The sequence below is a fragment of the Echeneis naucrates genome, chromosome 21 (genome assembly GCF_900963305.1).
Source record: "Echeneis naucrates chromosome 21, fEcheNa1.1, whole genome shotgun sequence".
NCBI classification, from domain to species: Eukaryota; Metazoa; Chordata; class Actinopteri; order Carangiformes; family Echeneidae; genus Echeneis; species Echeneis naucrates.
The window spans coordinates 9,457,787-9,476,374 of NC_042531.1; the positions used below are offsets into that span (position 1 = coordinate 9,457,787).

An 18,588-nucleotide genomic window follows, 5' to 3' on the forward strand; every position below is an offset into this window, starting at 1 on the left:
AGACATCTGTGTCAAATCTGTTGATCTCACGAATTTCATTGTAGTCGATGAATATGTGTTGTCAGAGCCCATCATCGAGCGAGCACCACTCATCAATATTTGCACATAAATTCAAGTTTATTGTGTGTGTAATGATTCAATAGGTTCCACATTATCAGGAGCGCCACAGAAACACGATCCACTGCAACAGCATTGGACGCTCTTTATCTGTTCCCAGAAACTGATGGATGAGCTGTCAGTAGCATGAAGAATCCCATTCTTGATTGAGTTACTCTGTCAGAGTGCGAAGCGACTATAACTGTCCTAGAATACTTCATATAGACAAATTCTCTCATTATGAGGTTAAGAGGCTTGGCTTGCTGTGGTATTTACCCGCCTTGCACGGCTTTATGGTTAACCTACTTTCACTCATTCTAAGAGGGAGGGGGAAGCTGGCAGCTGCTTTTCATATTTTTATGCCAGCGGACTGATATATCTTGCGGGTGAAACAGCATGATAGGGGGATAAGGATATTTTCTTAAATGCCTCATTTATGATGACAGTGCCTCTCATTTGAGAAGGGTATCAAAGTTGCATAAAAAGAGCTTAACCTATGGACCCTAACCAGAATATGGCTAATAGCCAGGCTATCTGTGTATGAAAGCCATGCATGTGTTCAAGATCATCTCCATTTTTCATTTTTTTGTTTCCGAACCAGAGAACCTAAAAACTCTGTTGCTGTTGGATCGCTTTGCTGATTTAAAACCAATAGATGACCCAGAAAAATAAACTTTGAGCCGCAGTGCAACATTTTAAATTTTTGATTGACTGAGCTTGTGCAGTGTGACGAAAAGACTGTGACTTAGTCATTCCCAGCTATCAATCTACTGTAACCTCTGAGCTGCATCGACTGTAGCGCATCAGTAGAATGGGAAAAATCCATACTTAGCATGTTTAGCAGACGGACAATGAAGAAAAATCGAAATAAATACATTACTGCAAATATTGCACAGCAAACAGGAAGTATTTTAGGGGAATGCTGAAGACTCAGGGTTCATTTATGTTTCATTTCAACTGTAAGGCTTGAAAATTTAACAACATGGTTCATATATTTGCATTTACATCTCCATTCTGCCAGTTTCACGTAAGAGGAGACATGTCTGAGAGAGGTGATGCGTGCAGGTGAACTTTCCTTATCGTAACTGGTGCACTCAGTGATGTTTAAATAATAACAAAGGTGAAAATGAGGTAGGCGGGGTTGGCGGTGGGGTGATTTTTCAGCACTGGTCTGTAAACCCCCACGCAGTCATTGGGTGACGTTCAATCAAGGGAAATAAGATGAAAAACCTGTGCAACTGGACTATTGTTGTATGAGGGCTTTTATGTCAGAATAACCTCAGCATAATTACAAATTTTTCAACTTTCTATTTCGCTTTTTATATGTTTTTTGACTCCTCAGCTGGATTTTGCAAAAGTAATTGTGACACACACTGTTATTTTGGGGAGAAATGACTTTCAAATCAAGGGGCGCTTTTTAGTGCACAAAGGAGAGGCTTCGCACATCCACAAGTGCAGCAACACAATCACGAGTAGCACTCACAAAATAAACAAATGTGCACCGTGACATTGTAGATCACCTATCGCTGAGCTGCTTCAGAGCTCTGCAGCGAGAACTGGCGAGTGACTCGATGTGGATAAAAATCAGCGTCTTCTTGTAGTATGTACTGATCCAAAATATGTTTGTAGTTAATATGTAAATGCGTGAAATCAGAAAGAGAAAAACTTGCACTGAAACTACTTTCCAAGTTGAGCCAACTCTCTGACTGCGGAGCCAACTAAATCAGATTACATGTTAATGAGAGTGCTCCTCTTTTATAATTAGAGGCCTTGAGAGATCCTTACTGTTACCTTCACAGTTTTGAGTGGCTGAACAGTGTGGAGGCCTGCTGTGTCTGAGAAGCCCGATTAAGTGTCATGCAGACATGACACTTAATCGGGCTATCCTGTTCAACGTCTAGCACTTTAATCAAATAGACAGGTTTTGCTCTACTCCAAACTGTGCATTGATTCAATGAACTGTCCATCGCTCTCAAAAGCCTGGGCATGATTCCATACAACATCTCGCTCTGTCTAGTGCCTGCTTTTCTTCCTCTGTCTTTTACCTTTAAATTTCCCATCTTATTTGTGATGGCAGACAAAGCACTTAAAGAGTAAAGCTCTTTAGACTCGGGACTTTGGAGGATATGACAGAGCACATTAGCTTTTCCACTTTATGCAGATATTGGCCCACTTTGTCACTCAAAAGGCATGTGGAGGACTATTTTTTGCTCAATTCAAAGTAAAGAAAGTGTGTCATGACCCAGTAACATGTAGTGAAAACCTGTGTGAAGTCCTGCCGGATCGTTCCCCTTATGCTGTATCTTTTCTTGGCGTTAAACATTAATCGTGATTGACAGATTGGTAGGCATTTGAACTCCTCCCAGAGGAGAGCCGCAGGAGTTTTAAACAAGCACTCAAACAGAAATGGTTGTGTATTCTGGAATTTTCTGTCAGCTGGGGGTCAATAAAAGGGGGTGCTAATTCCTGTGAGTCTGAATGAAATCTAAATGCATTCTGCGGTGTCTTAATTCTTAAACAACTGGGGCAGAACAATTTATAAAGGACAGCATTTTGCAAAAAAAAAACAAAAAAACAAAAAAACAAACCTCTCAGAGTGCCCTGTCAAGTCTATCTGCAGTTACAGAGAGAGAAATACATTATTAAGTGCAGTTTTTCAAAAACATTCATATTATTGCAGTTTTGCTTTGGATCCAAATGAAATAATCATAACCGAATAGTCAAAGTTGGCATTTAAATTTATTCCACTCAGAAATCACTGTGCTCAGTAGAAATGTAACAACACATTAATCAATTTAGTTAACCCTTTGGCTTTTGCTTGGCGTGCTTGCACAAAGTTTGCTCATCTCCCTTGACCGTTGTTTTCTTTAAGTTCTGTCCGTGCAGCAGCCCGAGTTTCTATATCATTGGTGCTTTTGTGAGCATACATCCACACACAAGGATACCATAAGGAGAGTGAATATGTTATAGCTCTGCATCCCTGAGTAACACATGGCTCAATATTTCTCTTGGATTTGTTTGGAAAACCCACAAGGTCAAGCGAGATTTTATATTGTTGTAATGCAGAGCTTTGTCTGTTCTTCACACTTAGATGAAGAATTTCTGTCCAAGCAGCTCAAGCCACTGTGGTCTCCGGCTATAGAGCAGCTGATAATATAGTCTGAGTAAAATATGACAGCAGATACAACAGGCATTTTATGAAATCCACTTATATGGGTTGTACATGCGAAGCTAATGCTAGCTTGGAACTTAATAACGGCCTGTCAACAAGTGACACTCAGCCTTTTAGTGTGTTTTAAAGGTGCTTGCTATCGGTTTTTAGACGACGCCAGAATGGTTGTTCTCCATTTTTCCCATCTTTGCGCTAAGACAAAGCGCGAAAGGGAAGATTGGTATTGATCTCCTCATCTTGCTTAAAATGAAAATAAATAAATAAATAAATACATTTTAAAAAATCACATTTCCAATTGTGTGCAACTATTCTTTTAATCCTGATAAATGACAGCTAAACGACCATCATTAGCTCGTGCTGTGTCGAGAATTTTGTCACTCGGTGTGACAAATTTGGTTAGAAAGTATTGAAGCAAAAATTCACAGCAGCGATTTTCTATCACACTTTTTACAATTCAAACAATTCTCTCATTAAAATTAACTGCATGGGTTGAATGGATAAATGTTGAATTTGTTAATTAATAGCGTGCGTGCATTTTAAAAAGGAAAGACCCCTTGTTAACAAAAAAATCACATTTAAATGACCTAACTGGCTACAGTTTGATTGATATGCAAGTTTGCTTCCAGCACTATTAAAACACACACACACACACACACACACACACACAAAAACACAACAACAACAACAACAACAACAACAAGAAACAAAAACATGCAAATGAATCCAGAAGCAGTATTTTAATATTTTCACCCCTGAAAGCATTCATGCTGCGTTCACTGACGTCTTTTGGCAACAATGAAAACTACACTCTTAGTATTGTTTGTGTTGTGCTCGCTGTTGTTTTCCCACCAACAGTTTTCAGCCAAGTGAAACCATCTCCCATAGCATTGAGTGAAGGTGGAAGACGAGCTCTTAATCGGCTGTGTTATTGAATTATTGAATTAAAAGCTTAAGTACTCAGGGTGAGCATGTCAATTTTTCACAACTGAATGGTACACTGCTCATTCCATTTTCATCTGAATAGATCATTTGTGTACGTAAAATGTAGAAGAATGGAGGTATTACACAGATCAGTTTCATTGTCTGTAATTCCCTTTCAGTATGACTGTAATCATTCTGAGAGACAAGTCATATTCATCCACCACTGCATGCTAGTCCCTAATCTGCATTCAGCACTCCCCGCCATCCACCACAACATAGCACTTTTTTTTTTTTTTTTTTTGACAAGTCGCAGCATTGTGCATTGTGTTAATTAAGAAAGCTTTTGCATCAAAGCAAATGATGTGTAATTGTGGCGAAAATGGCAAGTTAAACCTGTTGTTAATCCGTCAGTAATGGTGTTAAAGAAATTGGAGGAGCAAGTGCCGCAGCAAACGGTTCAACCTCTCTCTACTTGACATTCTGCTCACCTGTCTTCATCCCCCATGTTCTGAGAACCCTGGGACTGATACAGATAAAATGATGTGATGTTTCTGTCTGTATTTCAATGGGATGAGTTGCTGTGACCCACGCAATCTCCCTCTCAAAGAGTATTTCAACTTATGCAGATGAGCTCATCAGAGCTGCCTGCTGAGATGAGACATCTAGGTCTGGAATTGTGTCAATACCAGCACCAAAACAAATGCAAATCAAAATCTAAATTAATGTGTTTTCCCTGAGGAGAAACTGAGTCGTACTTATAGTCAGCCCTCAGTAGATGACAGGATTCTGTTATCCAGAGCTTGTGAAAAACAAGGCATTCTCAAACTGCTCACCGAGCCGGGGTACAAAAGTCAGCGTCTCCAGATGGAGAAACCTAACTGAGCAAAAAGTGAAAGGAGGCTTTTGTGTGATTGTTTTACAGATGAAAAACACAAAATATTTCCACACTACTAGGAGTTCTAAATTTAGTAATCTGTCTTGGTAAACATGCATCCATGTTGATACGTAAAGGCTCTATACAGAATTTGAAGAGCAGACTTAGTGCATATGCTTCATTAATAGTAAATGTTCCCGTCCATATCTGTCCTGGAATAAATGAGCAGCGAACAGGTTATGGTGGGAAAGAAATGCGCCAGCAGAGGGGTTTCTGAGGTTTAGTCTCTTGTATTATGATTTCGGACCGCGGCTTCGTCTCTGTACTTCCCTTTCTGTATGTGATTCAACAGTAAACAGTGTACAATGAATAGAATCCAGAAATGCAGAGTTGCAGATGTGCTGTGGTAAACCTAATGAAGAAAAACAAGATAAACATTTTGTGACACGACTATGACAGCTATGACATTTCAGAAGATACTGATAGAACTCTGAAATCTTCTTGGTGATGCTTTAATTTGTGAATAATTCTCTATCTTTAAAATACACACACACAGACACACACACACACACACACACACACACACGTAAAGACATTTACTTGAGATAACCTTTAATGCACTATTTGTTCAATCCTTTCCTGCTGCAATGACCCACTTACCCCACAGGGATGATTAAAATTTCATTTTATCTAATCAAAGAATTTATACCAAAATGCCTTTGCTTGTAACTGCTAGTTGGAGCTGAATATTATGTGGGATTTTTTTTTTTCTTCCAGTTTTCTTAAAATTCATGTCAAGACATTTGTCAGACACATTCATATTTAAATAAAGCCACAATCACAAGAGGACATTAACTGGCAGCAGCTCTGAGGAATTGGAGAGCAGGAGAGCGGAGGCATGAGCAAGGATTCAATCTTGACCTTACGATGCATACTTACAGTACAATGTAAGCATTGAGCAGACGGAGTCAACTCATCTTCTGTTGGGTGCACTAATACACAGTGCCTGTTTTTATTGGAGCTTTTAAAAATAAATAGCTGTGCAAAATGTTGATTGTGATTTCCCTTTTTTTTTTTTTTTTTTAAGTTCTTCTAACTAAGATCTAGTCTACTGCTAGATAGGATGTGCTGGTATACAGTGAAGAGCTGAAGTTGGCACATTTGAGAATTGATTTTTGTCATTAACACATTTAAGCACCTCGTAGACATATATACACGTCTTCCACATAAAAAAAAAACAAACAAACAAACAAACAAAGAAAAAAAAAATAGAAAAAAGAAAACACTACAGCTTCAGAAGTTGTCACCAGTCATAAATAACTGCCTTCCATGCACACAGTGTATAGAAATTTAATAAAATACACAACAAGTACAGTAGCCCACATTCACGTGTAAGCTCAGCTTATTTTCACATAAACGCAGAGGACAACAATAAAATTACAAATACATTCTTAAAAAATTGTTTTTTATAGGAACTTCAAATGGTTTTATGAAAAGGGACATTCCCTGTTGCACCACCATTAACAGTTCATAAGACACTTCACTTTTGTATTTAACGTCACTGATATGTATTTCAGTTGCCTGTGATATTCAAAGAGATGTTCCTTATACACTAAATGGAGACAGAAAGCTTCACCGTACAAAAGCAGACAGGACTCAATAGCTTAACAGTAGCAATTTGTTCAATAGCCTCACAAAATTGGAGCTTGAAATGTGTAAAATACAGACATCTAAATTGACAGGTACAGTACACCATGAACACATTTGAAGTCAGGTAAGCATTGATATTTTTTTTCCCCCAAAACCTTCACAGCAGTCAAGGACACACGTTTCACCTAAACACAACAAGTCACAAACTCAAAAAACATACAAAGCAGATGATTTTTGGTTATACAATGCATGTCTGAACACTTGTGTAGATCAAAAAGCGAACAAAAAAAAAAATGGACAAACATAAAAGCGAACAAACAAACAAGAAAAAAAAATCACTTCTTGCTCATTAATCTGTGATATCATCATCTCTCCCGTGAGAGGGAGCAGGATCAGCTGGGCTGTCAGTTACCAGAGTCTCGCGGGTCGAGGGCATAATCGAGGGCATAATCTGACCCCCCGCACTCTTGGCTGATGACAGAGCTGTGAATGAGACCACTTGACAGGGACTTAGGCCTGAGCTCACAGGTCAGATAGGAGGTCTCCTCCAATTCGGTGTGCAGTGGAGAGCACTGGCCATCTGGAGGGCCATAGGCACTGCTGTCTGAACCCCCCTCCCTCTCTTCTTTGGACTCATGGCTGGCCAAGTCCAGGGGCATGCTGCTCTTGCTGGGACTACCGGACGCGGACGGACTCTCCTGAAGCGGTGGGCTTAGTGCACGCTGCGATTTTAAGTAAGGTTTGACATTGGCCACGAGGATTGTACTGTCCCGCTGCTCTTTTCCAAACGTGCTGAGGGTTTTTCTGTTGCTGCAGCTGATGGTGCCATAAATCTCTGTCTCTACCATGGCATCCATTCCCACAGGGATGAAAAGGTTGGTGCGATTATCGGCGCTGTCTGCTTGGCTTCCTACCCGTAACTTTGGCATCCAGCATCTGTCAGAATGTCCCAGTGCACGGCATTCATCTGTGCAGTGGACTGATTTGTCTTGCTCTGCAAAAACAGTTAAACATTTGTTATTGGACCCTACTGGGGCAGGAATAAACAACCCAGAAGAAAATGTAGATGACATTTTGAAGGATGAGCAGCAACAATAAGACAGTGCAAACAAAACCAAATTCCAGTAGTATTCACATAGCCCTTCTAAATAAAACATCTCTTATTATATAAGTTATTCAGCATTATTTGATATTCATCACAGGACCAAATAAGACCCCGCAGCGTGGTTCAATACATATCAGGGACTCAGGTTTAGCAATAGTAAAAATATTTGAACTCACAAACCTAATGATACACCATAATGTCACACATTGACATTATTTTTTTCTTTTCTCTTTCTTTCGCTGGTCAGTGTCAGAAATGACTCAAGCCACTGACGAGGCATCATCCAGATGCTATGCTCAACAGCATGTGTGGGTGTTTCCTTGAAAATATCAGTAGGTGATGCGCTTTGGAGTTCAGACTTCATTTGCAGTAATTGTAAAATTTCCACCACCATTTCTGCTCAGACAGCGGTGAGAAATGTATGTCGTTTGAGTGTTTTTAGTGAGCGTATTCTTTGGACTCATGATTTCCATCTCTAATTGGAAAAGTGGTTGAAGACCAGTCAATATCAGCGAGAAGAAACATCCAAGTGAAACTGGATTTTTTGAATTACTATTACATTCGCAGCACAAACATTCATTAGTTTGACCTGCAATAATTTTTCTAATTACTTTGAGAGACTCTGGGTGCATAATCAACAGCTCATTTGCATTTCCTGCCATTTTTCATTTCACTTTCTGTTGGTGAACGGAACTTGGTGACCTGTCCTTGCCACAGGAGCACCTCAGTGATTTGCAAAAAAAAAAAAAAGAAAAAGAAAAAAGAAAGTCTGATCACATAAAAGGCATATGAAAAGAATTTGAACACAACTGTTAATAGTAGAATAGTATACCACACACAAACACACAACCTTTCCTTCTTGACCGACATGGGTGACTGAGGCTGGTCTTGATTAGACCATGACTTAAGTAGGTTCAGACAAATACCACAAAATTGTACAATCGGTATGTGTGACAGTGTATTAGTGTCAGTAGTTTAAAAAAATGTCTTTATCGTTCTACCTTCACGCTCTCTTTTACCTTTTATAGCACATCTGACCCTGGATGGTGCAAAGGAACAACTCAGAGAATGAACCAATTTTCTTGGTGTTATTATGTATGAGGTGTCAGGTTTTTTTTTTCTGTTGCCTCCATACTCCACTATCAAAATGTATTTGACATTGATGCATTGAGCTATTTTGCGTGTAGAGGTATGAAGCACAAATGTCAAACGTGTCTTTATAAATTGGTAGAAAATGATACTTTTCCTTCATTTGCTATACATGAAAGCGAAACGGCAATTTCATTTGTAAAAGTGGAAATTTAATCTGAAGTTTTTCTGTTCACTGATTTAACTTTAATACATTTGTTTTCTCTGCTCTGATTGGCATCCCTTTGATTAGATATGCATACGAGTTGAAATGATAATCACTGCTTTGGTTTGTCATTTTGGTTTCGTGTGCATGAAAAATGAACGGATGAACATGTTACGTACGCATTAAATCAAACATACATCTGTAGCATTCCTCCCCTCATTTAGATTTCGCTCACCAGAAGTAGATTATGAGAGAAAGTTCTTACACCCACATTTCACACCCCCCCCCCCAAATGGAAATCAAATACAAGCAAAGCATTCTTTCTAAGAATAGTCATATTTCATCCAATCACAACCTGTGACTTGGGGGTTGGGTTAGCTGTCATAGCTTTCGCTTCATAAATAAGGCTTCTCTGGCTTTCTCTCATGCCCCTCTGCCATATCAAAGACCACAAGCAAGTGGCTAACTGTGAATGAGGCACTTGATCTCATTGTGAACTCTGGCTCTGATGAGAATGGAGCCTGGAACAAAGGGACGCTCCACATGACGGGGCTCTTTCTTAGCAGAGATGGGGAGATCCAACAGCCCCTTTCTCCTGTATACCGACCTTGGCCAGCCCGCAGGAGGGGACATCACAAACCCAAGGAGGAGGTTCAATCACAAAACATAAAATAAATATTAAATGCATGAAGAAGAAACTGTCTCTGCGATACAACTCCCAATAGATGTGAACACTAGTACACGTATAATCCGAGCTCATTCACAAGTCCACGAGTCCTACGCAAACTACACCCACACATTCACTTGTTGCCACAGAACAGAACAGATCTGTTAATGATGCTACGAGCGGACTGTGATTTAACAACCTGATTAGGACTTCATTTGAATGAACTAGAGAATCTGTAAAGAATGTTTCGTTTCCATAATGATGTCAAAAGAAGGACTAATTTACTGAAAAGAAAAAAGGGAACGTGTTACAGGTGTCGCGTAACTTCTATATGGACCCTATTCTCTACATTATGTGTTTTTATGTGAACAATGAAATTTTCTTCCATAAAACGTTAATGGCTGTCATTTTATGTCATGTGAGCTCCCTTAATTACAAATGGAGCTGTCACTTCTTATCTTGATGCTGCTTTTTGTTCACACAGATGTTCGTCCTCTGCAGCTGCATCCAGCTGGATGAAAAAAAATGATCCACCTTATTTACTTGGTATAAACAATGTTCAGATGACAACAAATGTTGTTTGTCTCCCAACAGAATCAGTTGGCTCTTCTTTTCCAATCACCAACACAGCTGATGCTAATTTTATGTAACATTTAGAAAGTTTTAATTTGATGCGTACCATTTTTTTTTTTTTTTTTTAAAAGCAGTTTATGATGATGATGGTCATTTCTTTTTAAATGAAAGAGCAAAAATTTCAACTGCATGAGGCGGATAAATGATGCATTTCAGTAAACAGCTTTAAAATTGTCACTGCTGATTACTGTAGGGTATTTAGGTCAATTTTGAAATGAATGATTATAGAAAATCACACCTGTTTATGCACCTTAATGGGAAATTGACTCATGTTTATTATTGTATATTAACTAGATAGTGCAATGTTGTTCGTGTTCATACTTGTAGCAATGTTTTTGTCCTGCGTCTTTGCCTATCTGGTCTGTTGTGAAAATTAAATTTTTATGTCAATGAAACATTTATCTGAGCCAATAAAGGAAATGAAAGCGATTAATCTCTCATATGTCGCTGGCATGATAATAGTTTCAGGTTTTAAAACAGTTTAGAGCACAACAATTAGCAAAATTGGATCTACTGTTCTTTCTAAAAAGGTAGGTTTACCGGTGAGGCACTAGCAGAGGAAGAGAGAGGGAAGACGTCTAAGGGAAGTCTAAGCAGAAAAAGTGAAGTCTGTTCTTGAATAATTGATCAGTTTTAAGTTCGTGCTGCATCAAACTGTAACTACAGTTTTCCACACAAGACTTTCACTCGAGGATTTTCAGGCTGTGTACCGTGATCTTTTTTTCCCCTGTCATGTTATGTGAACTTATACATGATTGTATTCTTTGCTTTAAACCTTCTTTGTTCTATCTTTGTCATGGCCAAGATCAAGAGAGAACGTTTCTTTTAGTTCCAAATGCATTCTACTTCAAAAGAGAGGGGGATACTAAATGATGTCTTTGATTTGGCAAAACTGCGACGCAGGTTCTGCATATCACAAGTGCTCCACTCTGAAGCATCCACAGTGCAGGTCACAGTCTGCACCCGGTGTACTTGTGGTTCTCTCTCTTCAAGCGCCACAGAGAAAAGTATTTTTGTGGCACCAATACATCAGGCCAGAACAATAAGCATAAGCGAAGAGAAGCAGGGAGATGCTGAATTCATTTCCATGGTGCCTCTCACTGCTGCAGAGGCGCTAGCAGATGATGCTGATGCAAAGGGATGTATATGCTTATAAGATTCAGCAACAACGGATTGAGGAGTTTTTTTTTTTTGTTGTTTTTTTTTTTTGCTGTATGAGTTATTGCATCTTGCTTTGTTAGCACGCACAGCAGCATAGTGTCTGCATGTTTACATAAAATGTACATCTTATTGCCGTGGTGCTTTAAATCCCCCTATTTAGCATTTATTAGCGGTCTGTAAACACTCAATAAACGGTTTACAACGCAGCAGATAAAGGCACGTGTGAATCAAAATACCACGTATAGCTACTTACAACTACATGTGAGCGTTAGATGCTGTTGATTAAATCTTTATGAGTAGGGGACCTTCAGGAAAAGTGTTGATTTCAATGCTTGCAAGTGATAAAGATTTGCAGTATTTCTCTTGTTATAATCACACCTTCATGGCCAGACAATCTATGGCTTAGCTATTAACTGCAAGGACTATATCATGTAAAAATAGGTATTTCACACTTTGATTGGTAGATTAATACCAATCTACGTTATTTCTGACGAAAATGTTGAGGGAAGAGTCGGAAGAAAAATAATGATGTTTTCATCTAATGTGCCTGCCATTGGCTTTCCATTTTCCATTCCCTATTTCATCAGTTAATATTTTTTTTTTTTTTAAATAACAGCTTTAAAATGACAGACTCATATAATGGCTTAAAGTCCACTGCACTTACATTGTGACACGATGGAATCATGACAAAATGTCAACGCAGCTATGATCTTATGTCTGCCTGGGAATGGAACCATACCATGCTCAAAAACAAAGAAAGCGACTGCCCATTATAAATAGAATCAGAGAAAGCCTAGCAACATACCCACTGTGCATCTGGTGTCTGTGAGAGTGCATAAATATTCAGAGTGCATGATAGTTGAAGCTGCACAGGTGCATATATTACCTGTATCAAAGCAGCCAGGAAACTGGAGGGATGGTAAAGGTAAAGACATAAAAGCAATACTACTTAACCCACAAGCTTTAGTGTTGGTGCATTTGGAACTAATAAATCTGTGGTGTCTCCATTTTAAATAATAGCTCTGTCTTGCCAAAATCTACAAAACAGTGGCTTTGTTGTTCAAGAAATGAACACTATTTGTGTGTGACAGGAGGCGTGTGTGGGTTGGAGGGTGATGTTTTTGTGTGATCAGGTCTAAGGTATGATGCATAATGTAGATCTTCCATCTTGTAGCTCAGCAGACAGTGACACCATTAAACGTCCAACTGACCAACCCCAGAAGAGAGAACACTATTTAATCTAGCAATTATCTTTGCTCTTTAACTAAAATTCTCACATGCAGGAAAAGCATTTGCAAAAACTCATTAATATTAATAGCAGCGCCTCACTTCTTTGCATTTCTCTACTCCTCTTATCTTAGAAATGCAGTTCTATAAATTAACTGACATTCCTGTCTGGTAAGCGGAAGCGCTGCACATGTAAATATTCAGACTTGCATGTACAAAACATGCTCTGCAATATCTCTGCACGTGATTGGCCTCGGAACTTGGACTGAATCAGACTCAGAAATGCGGTGCGAAAGAAAAAAAAAAAAAAAAAATTAAAAAAAATTGTGATTGAATTTACACCTCCCACGGAGTCAAGTTTGGTCTGCCATAATCCCTCATGACGCACATACATACAACACAGACACACGCGAGCACTCTCACACGTACACAAATGTGAGATAGATGGGGTGGCGTGGGGGTGGGGGGTTCACACATTTCTCCGGCAGCCAAGTGTTTCCATCTCTGCCCTCTTGAGCGAACCACGAACAAACAGTTCATAGAGATGTAAATGGTGTGGAAACCAGCGCTGCACAAGGACCTGATGACCCCCGCCATTCTCTTCCCATGCTCACAAAAGGAAATGAGAAACATCACTTTTCCCTCAAGTCCCCCCCATTATCTTTTATCTCGCCAGTGAGAGTCGCGCTCATATTTTCTGTTAATATCCACAATGCTTAAATGTATCAATTCCCATCAGGTCAACCAAGGTTGCAACAGACTGATAATCATTTATGATTACGCTCCTGGAAATCGGGATCCTTTCAGATTTGTGAAATAACACTTAACTTTACTACATTCTGTGGTAAAGTAAAGCTCTTTTCAAAACAGTGCAGCCATGGCAAAACGATAATGACTGAGAATATCTTCTCGAGCGAAAGGTGGAAACACTCTGTCATGTTGCACCAGAAATGCCTGTCATTTTTGCACTGCAAATGTCTATCATGCTCTCTCGTCCCTGTCGTGTTGCTCGAGAAATGCGTGCGGCGAAGCTGTGTTCCAAGTCATGACATGACCAAAACATGGTGCAGACAGAGGCACACTTTGCATATGAGTTTGTTTGACGGCTAAATCAAACACGAGATGTTTGAACGTTCCACCCTCAGCCAATGGACTCTTTAATGCTTTTGAAGTGCCATCTACCGTCTCCTCTGGTGCCTTCGCGTCATCTTTGCCACACAGCTTGAGCGGTATGCAATGTAAAGCTGTACAGAGCAACGCTACCTGCATCTAATAACAGCCTGGCTTTAGCTCTTCCATCCTAAATGTTAAATGTCTCCGGTAACTGCTCCCAGGTGCTGGTGGACTTACAAACACCAGCGAGCTGCGCGCATATTCTCAGCGCATATAGTATAATTAACGTCTGGTACAAGAGTCAGTTAGGCATCTTCCAGATGTCAGTAACAGAGTGCGTCCACTCACCCTGCTCAAAAGGCTGGCCATTAACTGCTGTTGCTTTCATCTTGAGGGCCTCCCTGGCAGACGTGTCGCAGTGTGAGCCTTTATTAGTATCCTGGTCACTATCAGCCTGGTCACTATCACCATGGCCACTGTCTCGGAGGCTTGCTCGTTCTGCATCCTTAAATGTTGAGCTGCAGCAGAATGGAAGGAGGGGTAAGAGAAAAAACAACAACGAAACATTGCCATTTCCTCTTTGTAAATGTTGCTGTTTGATTGCCGTAGTCAGCTGCCTTGATACGAAGATGAAGAAACTAAATGCACTGGTTAGGAAGCCTTTGGGTAGACCTCTTACCTTTGAACAAATGGTTGCCTGCTGCCAGCGTAATTGGACTCGGAGGGAAAATTTTCTGTCTAGAAGAGAGAGAAAAATATTTTTGCATTGATCAGGTTAAAATTTCATGCAATTTTCAACAATGGCTTGAATTACATGAGGTTCAGACAGGAAAAGACACATTTTTGCTGGTTTTCAGTCTTCTATTTCTCCTGATGGATTCTGAAAGATGTCAATGACAGGAAGAGAGCACCTGCCAGTGGTGACAACACGATAAGAGCACATCTCCATTGTGACCATATGTGCCTCCTTGGCAAGGCAATGGAGTGAAGCATTAGCCACTGTCATCGGCAACCCGTTTTTTTTTTTCTTCCTATCTTGAGAATAATGTGTTTGTGTTGATCACACCCACGTACCCTAGTGACTGGTGACGGTGCCAGGCCTTGTCATCTGTGTTATCATCTCCAAATGAGACTGTCTGTGAGACTGTCCCAGATATTTACATCGTTTACAACAGATAATTCGGGTGCGCTACACAGCAGTACAAGCCCATGCTGTCAAATTAGCATGTTAGCTGGCTCGCGTGTTCAACCCTGCCATCTCTACAAGGCGAGGCTGCACCCTATTAATGGCCTTATCGTGCCAACTTTGGATGCGGATGGGTGGATCTGGCCCATATTTGTGGGGAGCGAAAAATGTGATTGTAAGGTTATGCTGTGTGCATCTCGCTGCCTGGTGCACATTGGTTCAGTAATGTGATCGGACAAGCTGCTCAAACACCTGTCCAGTCCCACATTTCAGGCAGGGTTTTGTTTTCACTCTACAGCAGTGGATCTGGCAGGGTCACAGCAGCCTTGTTCAAGACTCACACTGTTTGCATGTCTAACTGAGAGGACTTTCTGATTATGCAGACCACCTGTACCATTTTGCAAGAGAAGACTTACAATGCAGTCGTTATGAGATGGGAAGAAATAAAAACAGGAGATGTAAAACGAAAAAAGATTTGCCATTTTCAACACATGAATAATATATTTTTGACACCAAGTGCCCATATCATACTTTATAGAGAATGTTGCTTCATTCGTGTCGTGTAAGGGGAAATGGGGGGGGTAATAATAGATAATAATGTTGTCTACTCACAGTGACAGAGTTTCTCTTTCTCAGTCGATTACTTTTCTTTTGTCAGATTTGTGTGGTAAAGCAGTGAGTGCAGATAAGCGAGAATAAAGGGCAGATAAAGAATACGGTGCAGCATCCCCCTTACCTGTATCACTGACATCCTATTCGCTGGAGTGTCTGTGCTAAGCCCGGCAAAGCTGGAGTGGCAACCTGCCCTCGGGACTGTCAGGCTGTTTGGAGTGGTTTTCAGGTACATGACTTCTGACCTGGGCAGCGTGAGCGGCAGCGGACTCTGGTAGTCAAAACATATTGGCGAAGTGATGAGAGAGGGGCTGCTCACCACATTCATCCGGCTTGCGGAATCTCTCTCCTCCATCTCACTCTGCACCAGCATGATGTCACTCTTGTTGATCCTTTTCTTTTTGCCCTTCCCCACTGGAGGATTGGAGTACTCAGCCATGCGACAGTTATAATTCCCAGTCTCCTTATCTTGATGTTTGGACTTGACAGCGATGGCGGTCATGACTGCTAAGAGCATGACAGAGATAATGCAGAGGGTAACTATGAGGGGCAGGGATACATCCCAGTGCTGCTGTTCACCGCTTGTGCTGGATCCCCCACCTGGCGCTGTGTCTGTGTTCGCCCTAATGATCAGCTTAGCCACGGCAGATAAGGGGGGCTTGCCATGGTCAGTTACCTTCACCACCAGCTCAACCACCGGGGCAACCTCTTCCCAAAGTGCGTGGGCAGTTCTCACCTCTCCTCCCACCGGATCCATCTCAAACAGGTGGTCTTCATTTCCCTCCGTGATCTCGTAGGTCAAGTGGCCACTTTCTCCGTGATCGTGGTCCACCGCTTTCACCGTAGCCACAATGTATCCGATACCGACATTTCGAGGCACTGGGATTTCAGCTGTATCATTCTGTAGGAGGGGTAGAATAATAACTGGCAGATTGTCGTTGACGTCGAGAACGTTGACCCTGACTGTGGAGGTGCTCTCCATGTGAGGAGATCCTCCATCTTTAGCCTGAACCTTGAACTCAAAGGATTTCGTTTGTTCGTAATTGAAAGAGCGCGAGGCATATATGGCTCCATTGGTGGGGTTGACGGACACATAGGTGTAGACAGAAACATCACCTATATGCGATGGCAGGATGGAGTAAGATACGGTCCCATTTCGACCCACGTCCGGATCGTGGGCCAGAACGGAGCCCAGGAACTCCCCTGGGATGTTGTTCTCAGGCACCTGTAGCAGATACATAGTCTTTGTAAAGCGCGGCGCGTTGTCATTCTCATCCAAGATTTTCACAGTAAACGACTTGGTGTAGTTCAACGAGGGGATCCCATTGTCTCTTGCCACTATTGTTACATTGTATTCGTCTTTCATTTCCCTGTCCAGAGGTCTGTCTGTGAGCAGCGTGTAAAAATTATCATTGTTTTCCTGCAGTCTGAAGGGTACGTTTCCCAGCACCCGGCACTGAAGTTGACCGTTACGACCTGAATCTTTATCTGTCACTCTCACCAGCGCTATGACAGATTCTGGAGGTGCTGCCTCACTGATTGCTCCCTGCCGGACAGAAACAAAACTTATTATTGGCGAGTTATCATTTTTGTCAAGAACTTTCACAGTAATTTTACAGTGGCCTGGTATCGGGTTGGGCCCCAGGTCCTTAGCCTGAACATCGAACTCTATGATTGGATTCTCCTCATAGTCGATTTCTCCCTGGATCTTTATGATGCCTGTGTTGGGGTCAATGGAGAACAAATCTTGGATCCTCTCTGACGCATATCCAGTGAAGGAATAGACGACCTGTCCGTTGCTTCCCTCATCTTGGTCAGTGGCATTCAAATCTATGAGTACTTTTCCAAGAGGCGTATTCTCAGGAATCTCTATGACATAGGAGGATTTCTCAAAAACTGGGCTATTGTCATTGGAATCAGTCACTCTGACGTTGATCTGCATGGACCCCGATCTCGGATACTCCCCACCATCAATTGCTGTGAGGAGCAGGGTGTGATGGCTCTGATCCTCTCTGTCCAGAGGTCTCTGAACCACCAGCTCTGGATATATAGTCCCATCGCCTCTCACTTTTAAATCCAAAGAAAAGGTATTGTAATCATCTCTGGTGACCTGATAGGTTTTTATCCCATTTTCCCCAGAATCTGAGTCATGTGCAATTGTCAGGGGGAAGCGTGTGCCAGCCGCTGCGTTTTCTGATATATCAATATTCACATGATCTGAGGGGAAACTGGGCGAGTTGTCATTTATGTCCTGTATATCAATCTTGATCATGCATATTTCCTTGTCGTTGGCGAACACCTCCATGGAGAGCTGGCACTTTGGGTTGCGCCTGCATAACGTCTCCCTGTCAATCCTTTGTTTGGTGAAGATTAGTCCACTCTCCGGGTCAACATCCACCAGATGTGGTGCAGAATTCTCCAGCACCCTGAAGTTGGATTTTTTCCCCCTCTCCATGGTCCCATATCCGGCATCTTTCGCTATATTGCCTATAACAGTGCCGGGTCCTTGCTCCTCCGGGACAGAATAATTGAGATTTTTCAATGTCAGGGCTTTAACCCACAGCAGAAAGAAAATGGGTACAGAGAGACGCATCCCTTCAACTGGATCTGCGGTAGTGGCAGACAAGAAAAAAATAAAATGAAATAATAACAATGAAAAAAATAAATCCTCGTTGACTTTCAACCTGTTGATTACGGCAAACCTAGAGGACTAAAACCCCAAACCAGGCGGGTGGCTGACGCCGATCTCACAGTAATAGTGTATGAAATCGATTTGTGAACGGTTATCTCCTTCCGATCGGGGATCTTTTCTTTTTGAACCTCTTTCACATGCCATTCAGCGGGGATGAACTCTTTCTGTAAACAAAGATGACCGCC

General features: G+C 41.2%; 2 protein-coding genes across 2 annotated transcripts in view; one reads left to right on the top strand and one right to left on the bottom strand.

The window, feature by feature from the left end:
• fastkd5 (FAST kinase domains 5) overlaps positions 1-18,588 on the top strand; it is a 72,844-nt gene that overhangs the window by 38,238 nt on the left and 16,018 nt on the right. The gene's annotated exons all lie outside the window — the stretch shown is intronic.
• Positions 7,118-18,304, bottom strand: LOC115061750 (protocadherin-17-like). The gene is made up of 4 exons (XM_029530242.1): positions 15,836-18,304; positions 14,593-14,651; positions 14,262-14,431; positions 7,118-7,707 (listed from the first exon to the last, which is right to left on the bottom strand). The coding sequence occupies exons 1-4, from the start codon at positions 18,302-18,304 to the stop codon at positions 7,118-7,120; spliced, it is 3,288 nt and encodes a 1,095-aa protein (XP_029386102.1).

Excerpts from the sequence above, each read along its gene's own strand:
- LOC115061750 (XM_029530242.1), bottom strand. The coding sequence starts at position 18,304 with ATGCGTCTCTCTGTACCCATTTTCTTTCTGCTGTGGGTTAAAGCCCTG. Across the intron at positions 14,432-14,592 it reads AGGCAACCATTTGTTCAAAG|CTCAACATTTAAGGATGCAG; the intron begins GTAAGAGGTCTA and ends ATTCTGCTGCAG. Across the intron at positions 7,708-14,261 it reads TGGCCAGCCTTTTGAGCAGG|AGCAAGACAAATCAGTCCAC; the intron begins GTGAGTGGACGC and ends CTGTTTTTGCAG.